Here is a 15215-nt window from a genome sequence, read left to right on the forward strand (position 1 = left end):
AGTGTCCTGTAAATAGTGTTGTTATTTTTAAATAATTGTGCAAAACTGATAATGTCATTGTTGTGGTTTTACATGGCTTTCATCACCTCAACCAAAGTAAAGAATACCTTATGTTAAAAAATAAATTTGAGTGACTTGACTTTGTATAGACCAAATTTTGTGTCTCTATGTATTTGATGTTATTCTTTTATAAACAGGGAAAAGAACAGTTTGAGATGAAAGATGTGAATATAAAGTAGCACTGCCTTCGTAAAAGAGTGATTGGCCGAGTTGTCATGGAAAAACAATGCCTACAGTGAGTACTTGGCATAAAGTAAAAATTAATTATGGCATTTCATAAAGACAGAAAATGTACAGGCAGGGAATATGCATCTTTTACATTTTTAAAAGAAACAGAGGATGTAACTAGGCAAAGACTAATGATCAAATGTCTGCTTAGAGTTCTGTAGAATAGGTTAGGAAGGATAAACAAGTTACATTGATCGTCCACTCTCAAAGGAGCTCATCCTTACAAGAATAAAATACTTAGGAGAAGTGACTAATTGATTCCTTTAATTACTTCATCTTGTTTGTTTTTTAAGAAACAAACAGTTGTTTGGGAATATCCATGGTCTTGGTCAAATAATTAAGTTCTAAAATCAGGCCTATGCATATTAATAAGGTAAATGCCAGGTGCAAACACTGAAACTGTTTTATTAACAAATTATGGCAGAGCCAATCTTTAAGAATGCAACTTCTAAATCTCTATTCATTGACTGAAGTTCAAGAAAAATGAATCCAGGATACTTCTCCATTTTTATTCCACTTTTCAATTCAATTTAGTTCAACAAATGTCAATGGAGTGCTTCCCACCTATAATATTAAGGCCAGGAAATTCAAGGATTAGGAAGATAACTGAGTCAGTACTGCAGTTACAAGGATATTTATTATCTCATATGGGGAAGAGACTCAGAAACGACTGAAAAACAGCAGAATAAGAGGAGTGAAATGGGTTTCAAGGAGAAGTGGTATCAATTGCTTGGGAAAACATGGCAGATTTTAAGAATCAATAGACATTAAATAAATATTGATTGAATGGATGATTAAGGAAGTTAATGAGGACATAAATGGCACAAACACTAGTATGTTAAGGTCAATTTGAGACTTGCAAATGAATGAAATGTTGGCCTTCAATGTACAATCAGATTTTATGTTAATTCTTTATGTACCAATGGTTTTTAAAGTACCCAGGGATCCTTCTGTTGTTGTATATTACCTCAAACTACTACTACGAAACTGCAATCATTCTATTGAATACTATCTTCTAGCTAAAGACAAGCAATGATACACTATAGTGTGAATGATTTTGGTTTCTCTTTTAATTTATAAGTCAGCTGGAAATTCCTCTCCCAGTTGTTGTCATGTTCCAGAGAATTCAGTGACATGGAAAAAAACATCACAGTAGGTGGTGTTCAGGCCATGATGCTGGTAAATGTTGGAAACTTACTGGGTCATATGAAGGCAGTCACTCTCACTAATCCTCTTTTTCCATAGGAATTCCAGTCTCCCAAATGTCCCCTGAATGTTGATTTTCAAAATGCTTAAAAATGTTTTATTGCAGATAAAAAGTTTGTGTTTTACTTCAGTTCCATCAAAAGAAAAATATAAGGCAAGGGGCTTTTGTAAACAAGCTGCAGACTTATAGTAATACTACAACTTTGTAAGAATAACAGCAGGACTTTAGTTACAGGAGTGTGATGTACAAGTAGAGTGAGACAAATAAAGCACTCTAGACCAAAAGGAAGTAAGGCTATTTAGTGCAAGAAGGGATTTAGAAGGAGGGTTGGGAATGTAAGTTCTCATCAGAAATTTTAAGAGAAAGAGATACACACATTTTCACATGCATATTTGTTGTGGATCTGTGTGTGTCTGTGTGTACGCAGGTGCATGTGTGTGTGTATTGTGTGTGGGTGCATGCATTTTTAATTTTCTTCTCTACTTGAAGATATCAGAGATTAGAAAAATTTCTAATTAGGAAGAACTCTTCTGGAGAAAGGGGAGGGAAAGAGAGTTGCCTATAAAGGAAATGGCTGCCTTTCAAAGCAGTGATCTCTCTCTCATTGGAAGTTCCTAGCAAAGTCTGACTGACTTCCAGTAAAACATAAAAATACATAGATAAAAATAAATAAATACATTTATTTTTTTGCCACTGACATGCACACTTTAAAACGGTAAAGATGCGAAATTATATATGCATATTTTACCTTAATAAAAATACAAAAAAAAGATATTAGGTTAGGGTCCTTCTTTGGGCTGCAGTCTTGTGCACAAAGTCCTATGTCTCTATGGTCAGTCACTGTGATAGACACTATGGATCCCCACCTGTGCCTTTGCTCTTGTCATCTCAATGCATACTCATCCGCCTTCCTACTGCCAGCACCTGAATTTCCTTGCCTCAGGGTTTTCTCTGGTCTCTAAGCCCACTTTGCCCTTGGAGAAGGAAGAGGTCAGAAGTGCCAGGGCATTAATGCCCTCCTTCCCAGCAGCCTACATAACAATGACTGACAGAAGTTGGTACATACATATTCCAACTCCCTTGCCCCACAAGTGGGATGATTCCTACGTGTGTGTTCCACATTAGCTTCCTCCTATAATCAGTTTACACTCATTCCAAATGAGATTAAACTCCTGTCACTCAGAAGGTAATTTGCTTGATAAATGCATCTTTTATTGACTACATTTCTTCACTTCTCTTCTAGTCTATCCTTCACCTCCCAAACTGTTTGCACACAAATCCAACTTCTGGAGGAAATCAAACTATGGCAGTGTCCAAGTAAAAAAGTCACTAATGTGGTAGTGGAATCGATAATGTATAAAAATGCTTACTTTTGTTGGCTAACGGTCCCAAGCTTTTCACCTCTGTAGTGTCACACACCTGTGTTATATCTGAGTCCCCAATCTCTATAATCAAGGACTCAAGTTGTATAAAACACTATACTTTTATCTGGATATCCAAGATGGGTGAAAAAGGTTTATTCTCTTACAAAGGTAAATAGGAATGATTCAGTGTCTTTATGTAATAAATTCTTTATATTCCTAACCCACGATTTTCCCCTTCATACTTTCATATATTTCTTATGGATATCCATTTTTAGTACTGGTTTGTTATGATTCCTTTCTTTGACTTTACTGCAAATATTAAAGAAAAGTGTTCTTCAGTTGTATCCTTTCAGGTCACAGATTTTAGATCACTTTATATATATATACCTCCCCCCAATTTTATTGATTAGCAAATTGAGGGCCCTGCAAGAGATATGGTTTCAACAGGGTCCTAGTACTATGAAGTGTAAAGTGAGTGCTGACATTCAGCTTCTTAATTCCTGCTCCTTTGTCCTCTGTGCCACCCTTTCATCCCATCATGTGACTGCCAGTGGCTGTCAAAAAGCACATTGTAGAGTACATCCTTCTCTCTGCCTATCACAGTGGTTCTAAAATACTACATCCACCAGGCTTGGATAATAGGATTCTCATCATGTTAATTATGTGGCATATCTTACAGAGCTCGATTTTGATTTAATAGGATTTTAATTTAGCAACTTAAAATGTTTGCAAAGAAGAGCAAAACATTCTATGGCATTTGTGATTATGGATTTGAAGCACATATAGTAACTTGAAAGGACCAGTTGGAAGCATGCTCCTTTTTAATTAAAGAGACATTTTGTAAGAAACAATATACAAATAATTCTAATAAGACGTAGGTGGAGGGGGCAATTCTTTGCTTTCATAAACAAACACATTAAATAAAAACAGTCATTCAGTGATGAAGCTGGGACTCCAGCCGGGTCTTCTGACTACAATTTCCATCCTCCTCTCACTACACCCTGCTCTCTTCTTTAGACCATAGCAATTCAGAAAAATGACTTATTTTTGGCCAATATTAATATATCTTTCATAAGAGGAAAATAAATTAAACAGATACTTGTGAGAATGACATTTTCTATCATATTAGATATTGATAAATACCAAACTTGTTTATAAGAAAAAACAGCTTTCTCATAATGAAATGAAGGCACAATTTCATTTTCTTGCAAATAAATCTCCTGTCTGAACATATTGCTTATTTGAATAACAGGATATATACAAAGTGTTCTTAATTCTATTTTGCATGAGACTGGAACAGGGACACACAGATGGAGAACTATCAGGTAAATTTTAATGAATCTAAGATTGGGTTTGTAATTTTTTGTATATCCATAATAAAGCTAATTAGCAGAAAAGCTTAAATAGCTTGGATTTAGTTTTGCATAGTTGGTACTTTACCAGGTGTATATTTAAAATGACAGTTCAAATACATACCTTAAGTTTAATGCAAGTCCAACTCAATCCAATAGATAATCCTATTTATTTGTGACAAGGTCAAAGTAATCAATTAAAGATTAAACTATGCACAGTATAGTTCAGCATTAAATACATTTTCTGGTGTACTCTTTGAAAATGGGAATTCCATGAATATTTCATTTCTTGACATGTCCCTTATTGGACATATTATCAATGAGTAAATATCTATTCTTGGATTATAAAGCAAACTTGGGATCAGTGGTGATGGAAATGAAAGTTATTTTCAAATGTCACACACTGTCACATGTTTCAAAAGGATATATAATTATGAGGGAATATTTGCTGAATTTTAAGGTCAAATATGCTCAAGATGAAACCCAATTGTTCAAACACGGACTGTATAAGCATTTTGTGAAGATGTTCGTGAGATAGATGACTTCTAAGATCTAGTCAACCTGAGAAATCTCTGATTCTGTGATTCTCCAAGTGTAGAGGACTGTGTGAACCATCGGCTGTGCGAGGCTTGTGCTAATATATCATGTTTCCACTCTAGCCCTTTGCTTTTATATTTCTGTTCTTTATCATATTTGAAATGTTATCATCTGAAAGTTCTTTCCTCTCCCATTTTTCTTAATTCGAGATTTCCCTTATTTTCTTGCATGCATACTGGGCAAATAAAATGTAAAGATGTAGCTGCAAAAAAAAAAGGTTTTATGGGCAATTTTGCAAGGAACACTAGGTTAAATAAGGTTTAAGAGGTTTCTTTGCTATAGGAATTTTTAGAGACTTTATTATGCTACTGTACAGTGAAATCTCAAGAGCTAGAGTATGCAGTTCTGTAGAACAGTTTTAAAAGGTTGTTTAAGGACATTCTTCCTAGAGCATTACCTTTCACTTACCTCCTTCCTTCACTTTCACGTACATTTCAGATTTATGCTGCTTTGGCATAAACATAAATGTTGCCTTAGTAGCATTTTCTTATTTCCCTTCAGTGTTGATTATCTTTATCCACAACAATAACTCAACTAGATTATAAAATACATTCTGTTCATAATTTTGGGGATAGCGTGTCCCTCACTATTTAATAACTTCAGCTAATAATAACTTTTGGGCCATAGGTTTTAAAATTTCTGTTTGTTAATTATATTCAATGTATGAATTTGTAATTAATTAAATATGAAAGACATGCGATCCCAGAGTTATTCTCTTTGCTTTTATTTCAGCAGAATATTTCCTTTTTATGAGCTCAAGAAAACCTACATCTGTAAGGAAATAGTGTCCAATTTTGTGGTTAATCTTAAGTGAAGGATCAGGAATGAATTTATTCTGTTACCTTTCTGACTGAATCAAAGTGATCACAAAGGTGTATCACTTCATTTGCTGGCAGGTAGTACATTTTATTACTGAAATGTTTAATATAAGTTATGTATAATTTCTAATAGTATAGTTACATTTATGATGTTTACAAGACTCAGAAAAGTGTCCTCAAAGGTATTGTTGAATGTTTATCTTCCTTTTTGTTAATCTTGCTGCCTATCAAGCATTTGAAGAATAGATGTAAAATTGTACTGAAATAAATTATGAAGTTATCCTCTCTTTTCTACTTAATGAGGAATATTACTTACCTTTTTTGAAACCATAGTAGATACATCTATACAGCTGCTTTCAATTTAAGGATAGAAAAACTAATTCATTTTATAGTTCTAAAATTATCAAGCAGAATTTCCTTTATCTTTTAGAAAGAAGCTGAACTTTTGAATATTTGTGCTAAAAACATTAATAGAAATTATTCTAATAAGTGTTCTTGCAACATCAACTAAAATAAATTCAGTGGAACCTAAACTAATCCCAGAATTCACAATTCTTCCACGACAAAAGCACTTGAATTCTGACAATCATATTTTCCTTCTTCCTTGAAAAAATTTATGTCCTTTGCTTGTTTTACTTTTTCTTTATAAGAAAATGAGGTATAGCTGCAGCCATGGTAACAGTTGCTAGGAAACAATTGGACACCCCTTCGTAACCCCACCACTTCTATTTGCACCAGTCTGACTGAGATCTGTAAAGGTGTTTCTGTTTTCCATGAAAACAACAATCTTAGTGCATCATAATGGGACTTGCACATTCAAATAAATTCTGATAAAAGTAATATTAAAGGAGTAAAATTCATCTTCTTAGCATAACCTCATGTCTTTTGAGTTTCTTCTTACTTTATTGTAGATCCTGACTGAGCAAAGCTCGATATGCAAAAGGAGCTTTATAATGAAGCAAAAGCAGCAATCTCTGCCAGTACTGCAGTGCGGGAAATTGCTGATATGATTTCTTTGCTGTAGTAATTTCTTTGGGTGCCTGATTTGTTCCTGTTATATCTCACTCATTATTACTTTAATATATGGAGATGGAACTCAAGTGCTTTTTTCTGCCTATTTAACAAACTCTAGAAAAATGTAGGTTTCTCATAATCTTCGGTAAGTGAGATTCTGGACAAGAAGGCTTCCCAGGTAATTGAGGGCTTACCTTTGGGAACTTCAAATGCTACTGGGCACTTGTCCCTTAAACACATGCAAGAAATTATCTATTGCCTGTGTCTTCAAGTGAGGGTCATTTAGACTTTCATTTATTCAACATTTCTTGAGCCCCTACCAAGTCACTCTGGAATATATTGGTAAATGATAAATATAAACTTTGCCCTGTTTGAGATAAGATTTTCATCAGAAAGATGACAACTAAACTGGTATAATACAAGTAATCCACATTTCTGCTACCTCCAACCTTCATCTTTGATGACTGCTCCATTCCAGTTTCTACCTTTGTCCATACCCAATCTTGATCACATAGAACTAATCTCCACCTTCTGAGCATTTTCATACCTCCTTGCCTTTGCAATTCATTCTGTCTTGGAACACCCTTGCCCTTTTTCTCCGGCTGGGAAAATCCAATGCATTTTTAATTTAAATGTCTTTTTTCTTTGTGAAACATTCCTGACTATCTTGATTGCACTTAGCCTCCTCATCTTCTGGGTGCTTGATACATTTTGTAATATTTTTGTTTCTGAAGCTATCAGATTATCTTGTAATTACTTAGTCATGGTTTTGAGTTCCTGGCTTGAGTGGAAGCATTCTTACTGTAGGGACCATGATTGGCTCATCTTTATACATATAAATGTTGAATGAAGTGTCAACATGAGGTGTCAAGTGCAGAGCTGTCCTGCCTACTGTTGTTGGCTCATTCCTAGTGTCAGATGTATGCTGCTTAATCCTTCCACAGATGATTCAAATAATCAAACCTATTATCTCCAATTCTCAGATTCCCCCTCGAGGGACGCATCCTCCTTATAACTGTAGCTGGCTTTCCTCTTCTGTGTTTCTTTTGGTTATGGTGTGAAAAACAGACCTTATGGCCATTAGCAAGTAACTAAAATGTTCCTTTCCTTTTAGGTAATGACTCAACCAGTTGTGGGATATAGTCAAACTCTTTAAGTCTTTGGCTCCTTTTAAGGCTTTATTCAATGCCAGAGATTTTTTTGGGAATGAGGATGAACCTGGTAGAGTTCCAGGTTCTGGTACAATTCCTAATGTTTCAGAATTGTGAAAATTTACAAACACAGACTCTATATACATAGGCTTTATCTTTTAAATAGTGTTGCCATGCATTTGACAATTTGCCAAAAATCCTGTCTGGGACCTGGCATCTCACTTAGGTGGTACTAGGCAAGGCAGGCAGCCTTGGGCTTAGAATGATATGACTGGGACTATGTCCACATTTCACCTCTTAGGTGCAAAGAGCCACATTTGTGTCTGCGAGAAATTTTCCTCTTTCTAATTGATCTTGCCCTGAGATAGAATTATTGGCTTCCTTTGCTGATGCAATCAGGCTCTCAGAGGTCAATCATAGCTTTTAGGCTTTTTTGATTGATTTGCAAACAGTATGGGAAGGTCACTGGTTTTGACAGTGATCTGAGATTCGCATTGTGTCTAATGGGATACTGAATTTCCCTTTCGTATAATGAAAGTGGCAATGCTGCTGAAAGGGGTGCCAATTAAATCTGAGGTATGTGACAAAGAGGTAGTTTGAGATACCTGTGAGCCAATTGTAGAGCCATTTTTCTCCATCTTTTTGTTAAATATCTGTTTCATACTGGAAAGTCAGTTCTTACTATCTTCTCCTGAAAACTACTTGGTTAGACTCCTTAAATTCATCCATGGCGTGCCCTAGGGTCACTATACAGTCCTCTATCTCATGCCTTTGATATCATCATCTATTTAATAAGAACTGGCATTAATACCAAAATCCCTGAGGCAGTGTGAGATCCTTGATAACTTTCTATGTATTGTATTTCTAAAAGAAAGAATATGTTTTAGTGGGATTTCAGGAAATTCTTTTGGTTTAGTTAATCGGATAAGAGTTACTGCCTACAACAGAAAATGTATCTGTTGTGCTTAGTACTTTATCTTCAGCAAAGCATAGTGCCTGACTAGACACACACACACACACACACACACACAGCGGGCATGCAACAAATATTTGTAGTGAATAAATATTCTGGAAAAATAACCTGACTAAAGTTTTACTTTGTGTTTCTTTTCAAGGTATACCCCATATGTAAAATTATGTATTGCTTCAGGATCAAACACAATATCAGAAAGACTTCACTAGAAATAGAATTATCAACTTTTAGAGTGACCAGCATTTTTCAAGATCATCTCAGCCCAATTCTCCTTATTTAAAGTGAGGAGGAGAAAAATCTGTAAAAATAAATATAATTTAAAAGGTGTTGGAACTCCCAGAATGCTTTATGTCTTCAAAGAGATATGATAGTGATCTGAGTCACCTGTGGTTACAACTTCTGTTTCTCAGATTACAGATTAACTTGCTTTTTCATTTTTCATGTTTTATACAATGACTAGAAAGAACTAAATGACACTAAGGACAAAAACCTCCTGCTTTCTTAATGATCCTTGTTATAGATTGATTTCCCATTTATTATCCTGCTTTGCTTAGACCAGATGATAGAAACCCCATGACTATTAGACTCTCTGTAAAAAACAAAAAATGTTAAATGTACCCTTCCAAAACAGAAACCCTGCTTATAACCAACCAAGCTGCTATAACCATGTGCCAGCCTGTATGAATAGTGCTATAATCCTGTTCAAAACCCCTTTGTCTCTGCCTATATAAATGAAACCTTAACTTCCCTACATTGGAATGCTGACTCTGTTCCTTTAGAGTTAGTGCTTCTGGGTTGGCCATCCTCAAACTTTGTGCTTGAATAAACTCTCTTTAAATTAGATTTCGACCCTTTCAATCAAGGTGACAAATCATAGGTGGTAAGGGATTCCATTTACTTCTTAAAATAAACAATTGAAGATTTCTTTTGGAACGATCACAATTTTGGGGGATATAAATCAACTGACCAAAAAGAGAGATAGAAGACAATACAAGCCATCCCACTGCCCATCGTGATGACTCTGTTCCAGAGGACCAGAGTTGGGTGCTCATGGGAGGAGGGTTTCACTAACAATAGGAACACACAAATCCAGCTGCAGGACCCTTAGATTCTTCCATGGTGAACTAAAATGTGTGAAAAACCACCAGCCTTAAGTGCTACTTTGCCCAAATAATTTTTGAGGCCAGAAAAATTGTTAAGATCAGGTTCGTTGTTGCTTTTTTGTTACTAAGTTAAACATGTGACTCAAAGTCTCAATATTTAATTGATAAGGTATTAAGTAGAGTCCTTAGGGAGTCTGCAAGTAATCAAGTTCGGAATGTAAAATTAATGAATGTGTGTGAAAGTAAAATAATATATAAAAGGCTCCCACCATAAACCTCTTATTTTGATATGAAATAGTTCACTTAATTGCAGCTATATTAAGCTATTATAAGCTGTTCTACAAAATAATTGATATATTTTTACAGAAAGAAAATTAGATGAGACGAATAAAGCTAGTGTCCAAAATAGTATTTGTAATATCTTCCAGTCAAACTCATAATATTAATTTAAGGAAAAATACTCTATCAATAATCACAAATTCAGCATCACTTAAAAATACTTTTGGTTTTAAATTTCTTTTTAAAGATTTTTTCTGTGCATGAGTAGACCAAATTGTCCATTGGATTTAGACAACCAAAAACACAATCACTATAAACAAAATGACAATAAATCTAACTTTGTTAGATTTGTAGTTTTGTTATGTTTCTATTGCCTTAAATGACTCAGTGGGTGATCTTTACATAAATTCTTCCATTTTTTTTTCTTATGGTGTAATTTAGGGTGGAGAAATTGAAACATCTTAAACTACATTTTCAAATATTTGATCTGAAGCTCATGTTTTGAAAGATTTGCATGAGTATATGGCTAACTATTATTTTAAATAGCAACACATTTATAAGAACTAATTAGTTCATGGAATAAAAATAATTTGGAAAACATACACAGAAGATGAAATGTTTCTCTAACCACAGTTGTCCATTAACATACTTTGAGAGAATACTGTGTGAGCTATTTCCATCATGTTTTTGCAAACTGACACAAATTAAAATGTCAACGAAGTAATTATTGACAGCATGCTACTGTAATATGAAGTGTATCCATCCTTCTAGAAATTACGAATGCATCTCTTTATCTTCATTGTATCAATCTCACTATCTTCTGAAAGAAAGTCACTTTTCAAAGGCACTTTTTTGATCAAGATTATTTGACATTTTACTTTTTTCCTTTTAAAAAAACACTTTTGTTGATTCTCTGAAATTGCTTTCTATTGTTATTTTAATCCATGAAAGAGGATGTTGAAATACAGGTGTATTGAGGTCCATGTACAAATTCCTGACAAAGTTTGGATTAGCTCTTGTGTTTGGTTCAGTCAAGTAAAACCAAGAAAACACTAAAAGTGATTTTGCTTAGAGCCACTGGAATTAAAATATGAATAGAACTAATTAAAAAATTACATTTAGAATCAAAAAACAGCTTTTCTTGGGGGAAAATTTTACAGGACAATTAAGAGCACATTATTTTCTCACAATACAGTAGAATTTGTTACAATTTATGAGATTTATACCTGAGATGCATTTTAAAGGACAAAAGTCTATTATTATTCTCATTATTATTATGCAGCCATGATAGGAAAGAAACTTTTTAGAATTCAGAAGAATTGGAAAGGTAGACACTTAAGTTTTCTGATTTCTTTAAAGTGACAAAAAAATAAGATGTCTTGTTCCTTTAGCAAAAGCTCATTCAAGGCTTATTTAGAGTTTATCCAAAACACCTGGATGTGCTGATTTTCTTCTTAGAAACCAGCTAAGCCTCTGAAACGGGTCAGTGTGCTTTAGGCACTCAATTGTGTGCGTCCTCCAGACGTGGTCTTTTAAGCACGGGTGCTAAGTGCAGGGTCTGTCTGAGCCTAACTCACTCTCTGACAGGAACTTGGCAATCCAGGCAGTTCTTGAAATTGGCTGCTCTGAGAGATTCATCGTGAGTTATTTACAAAGCTTCAGTTGTTCAGGTCAAACAACTCAAACTCTCAATACAGGGGCAGGAGTGGAAGGGACTGGAATGGGAGTTAAAGGTGAAGTGACTGCATTGCTTCACAAAGTAAGACAAAAAGTTTTTTAATGGATTCTATGAATACCCATTAATAATTTCATATATCTTGTGTAGCTACAACCTTAATGACTTTTTGGACTCCCTCAGGAATAAATACAGTGATGTTTAGGATTATAATTAGCATTTCCTCAAATAAAATATGTATATTTCTTCAGTTAAGTGTTTTTCTTTTTATTTTTTGCTTTTCCTTCTACAGAGGGATAATGGGAGCTACCTACCTACCCTGTCATTACTTCTTATAGTATAGTCTGGCTTCACTGGGCTTTAGAAATGCATGTTTTTTACTTTTAACTTTTACCAATGCTAATATAGTTGAGGAAGGAATTTTAAGACATCTAGTTCAGTGCTTTTCGATATTATGGAGGAATCTCTGAAATCTATTTTGGTTTTGATCTTTATAATTGAGTACTAAAGCTATTCTTATAAACCAACCTCCAAATTAGTAAATTTACTACTACAAATCACATCATATAATTATGCAGTTAAATTATATGCAACAAAATAACCAACAACAAAAAAAATCGTATTACTCTATTGTCTAGCCAACCTAACATATTGTATTACAGATAAGTATAAGCAACCATTTCTAAAACCACTAGATGGCATTCATTCACTGTAATTTTGGCCAGCCTTCCAAAGCTTTATTATGATATGCAGGGTTGGGGGAAGGCAAATGTTATCCATTATTTGATGATATTTTCCTATCATTTAGCACAGTGACAAAACTCAGTTTTATCTTTTCCTGGCTGCTTTAAATCAAATCAACAAATATTTGTCAAAAGCTTTATTCAAGGATTCTTCCTTATTGAGGAGAGTTGAAAACCATCTTCACTATGGTGGTAATGTATTTACTTACAATATCTAGCAGAAAATACGTGCTATGTACAGTATATCACTTAATGTTCTTTTATTTCATTGCTTTACTAGTTTATGTAGGTATTTCTTATGTAGCTACTTCTCTAAAGGTTATAAAAAGGCATACTCCCTTAAAAATTTTTCTAATATTTTAGAAGGCATTAATCTTCAAGATTAATATTTTTGAGCTGTAGCCCAAGAGCTCTTGTTGATTCATAAAGGAGTCTTCTACTGTCTTAAGAATGTGCGAGAAACAGTCTCCTAAGTACACTGAGACCTAAGAACCAAAATGGCCTTTGATATTAATAAAAGCTTGCAATTTGGTTCTGGAGAAAAATCATGGAATGAAAATTCCCAAACCTCAAACTCCCAGCTAAAAGATTTGGAGAAGTTATTAACAGGCACAAGTCAATCAAAGGTCAACTTTTTTTGTTGGAGGTCTAGGTTAATAATATAAAATCTAGCACTTACCTGTTCTAATATGTTTTGAAGTCTCTCTATTTCACAGTCTATCACAAATTTCTTCTCTTGTCTTCTATCAAGTTCTTCTAGAAGTTGCCTATAGCTGACATCATTAAAATTTTCCACGCATATAGCGCTGACATGCCAACCATTTTGTCCTGCTTTTTCCATAATTGCTTGGAGTATCGAGTATCCTATTGGGGGGAAAAAGAGTTACTGAAAATATGCTTTTACTCCCCTTTAATGAATTCTGTAGGCACTGAGCCTACATCAACATTTTTATGTTCCAAAATATATACTGAATGCTTAGAAACTTAAAAATCTGAGTGGCTATTTCCGAATCATTTGTTCTTGCTTTCTTTACTCAGGGCAACAAAATCTCTTAAAATATTGATTCAACGAAGCAGCAATACCATACTTTGTGTAAGCTCTCAAAAATCTCTTTATTTACTGGAGAATATTGTATTGCTCTTTCTAGACACATTTTTGATGAAATAAACCAAAGACCAAATCCAATACCACCTGTAGTCAATAACAATTTCATAAACACTTTTTGTTATTTTATTCACCAGACAGAACTCATTTTGCACAACTGTTTTGACTCTCCCCTTGAGCAAGGTAGTAACAACATTTTTAGTTCAACTACAGAAGGGAAGATGTAAAGGAAACAGTACAATAGTACTTATTGTGGACTCATTATTGTCAGGTATCTCATGCGGTGATGTGGACAGATGTATATTCAGTGGCATTATTTAACTCTTCCTCTCTTGGCAGGGGAATGGTATAGATTGGGGGTGAGTTGAATGATTACTAAGTGACACACTGGGCTCTCATAATTTGGTAGAGGAGAAAGACATTCAAATAAACAAATACAACTTAGTTTTACAAAGGGTAATAATGATAGCAGTACTCAAGATAAAGTGTTGGCTCAGAAGACTTGTTAAATCTACCTGGATGGAACAAGGAAAAATACCCTAGAAGAGAAACAACTTGAGTTGGATCTTGCAGGCTGAGAAGGAGCATGCAAGATTGCTGGAGGTGGGAGTGTTTATTAGGAGAAGACAGTCCTTTATTAGGTGACAGAATAGGAGGGATGGTTCCCAGCCTGTTCTTGATCTATGTCTCTCTGCATGGGAAGGAAAGTCATCTGGTCCAAGCATGTGGGTTAAGGAAGGAGTTATGTGGTAATCCCAGCACTTGGGGTATATCTTCATGCCAACGCTGTCTTGAAATCTTCCTACTTTCTCCACTTCTGAGTTTTGAATTGCAATGTGAGAGAAGAAAAGAAAAAGAAAGATTCTTTGAATCTATAAGTAGCCCTTAAACAGGATTGGTTAGAATCAGAGCCTGTTAGGCAGTTATTTTTTACTTTATGGTTTAGCATAATCAAAATATTCTAGTCCTCTTTAAGAAAGTCTAACACTTATTTGAGCTCATTCTATAGCAGCTGCCTATAGTTTCTCCCTCCCTTGTTTCTGAAATTAGAGAGCTGGGTGGATTAAAAGTGAAGATTTAAAATGAATACACAGCACTTGCAAGATAAGAATATATTTATTCTGTTTTCTGATTGGTATGTGAGTCTCACAGATTCAGGAATTTTGATTGTTAGGTATGTTTTCTACATGTCAGAGTTTCAAATATTGCTGATGCTGAGTTTATATCAACAGATGGAACTGATGATGAGATCATATTTGAAATATAAATTACCTGATATCCTGCCAAATGAAACACTGTGGCAGTCAGGATTCATTTTTATCTAAATGAAAAAAATTCCCCAAAGAGGAAGAAAGGGGGCATGTTAATTACTATATAATTATTCTGGTCTATCTATTGCTCCATTTAGTCTTTCCTTTTGTAATGCATGCCAGTAATTATCTTTTCAAATCTCACCTAGATCTCCCGCACCCCAAACTCAGGACTCTTTCTCTTGTTTCCTATTCAACGCATATGTAACATGATGACATGAAACCTTTCTTAATAT

General features: G+C 34.5%; 1 protein-coding gene across 3 annotated transcripts in view; it reads right to left on the reverse strand.

Annotated features, from left to right (window-relative positions):
- The window catches only part of GRIA4 (glutamate ionotropic receptor AMPA type subunit 4), a 345257-nt gene that overhangs the window by 89962 nt on the left and 240080 nt on the right, over positions 1-15215 (reverse strand). For all 3 annotated transcript variants that reach the window (XM_045556700.1, XM_045556701.1, XM_045556702.1), the window contains exon 4: positions 13244-13428. In XM_045556700.1, the coding sequence (XP_045412656.1) occupies positions 13244-13428 (185 nt within the window). The remainder of the gene's footprint in view (positions 1-13243; positions 13429-15215) is intronic.

Source organism: Lemur catta, chromosome 7, assembly GCF_020740605.2.
Source record: "Lemur catta isolate mLemCat1 chromosome 7, mLemCat1.pri, whole genome shotgun sequence".
NCBI classification, from domain to species: Eukaryota; Metazoa; Chordata; class Mammalia; order Primates; family Lemuridae; genus Lemur; species Lemur catta.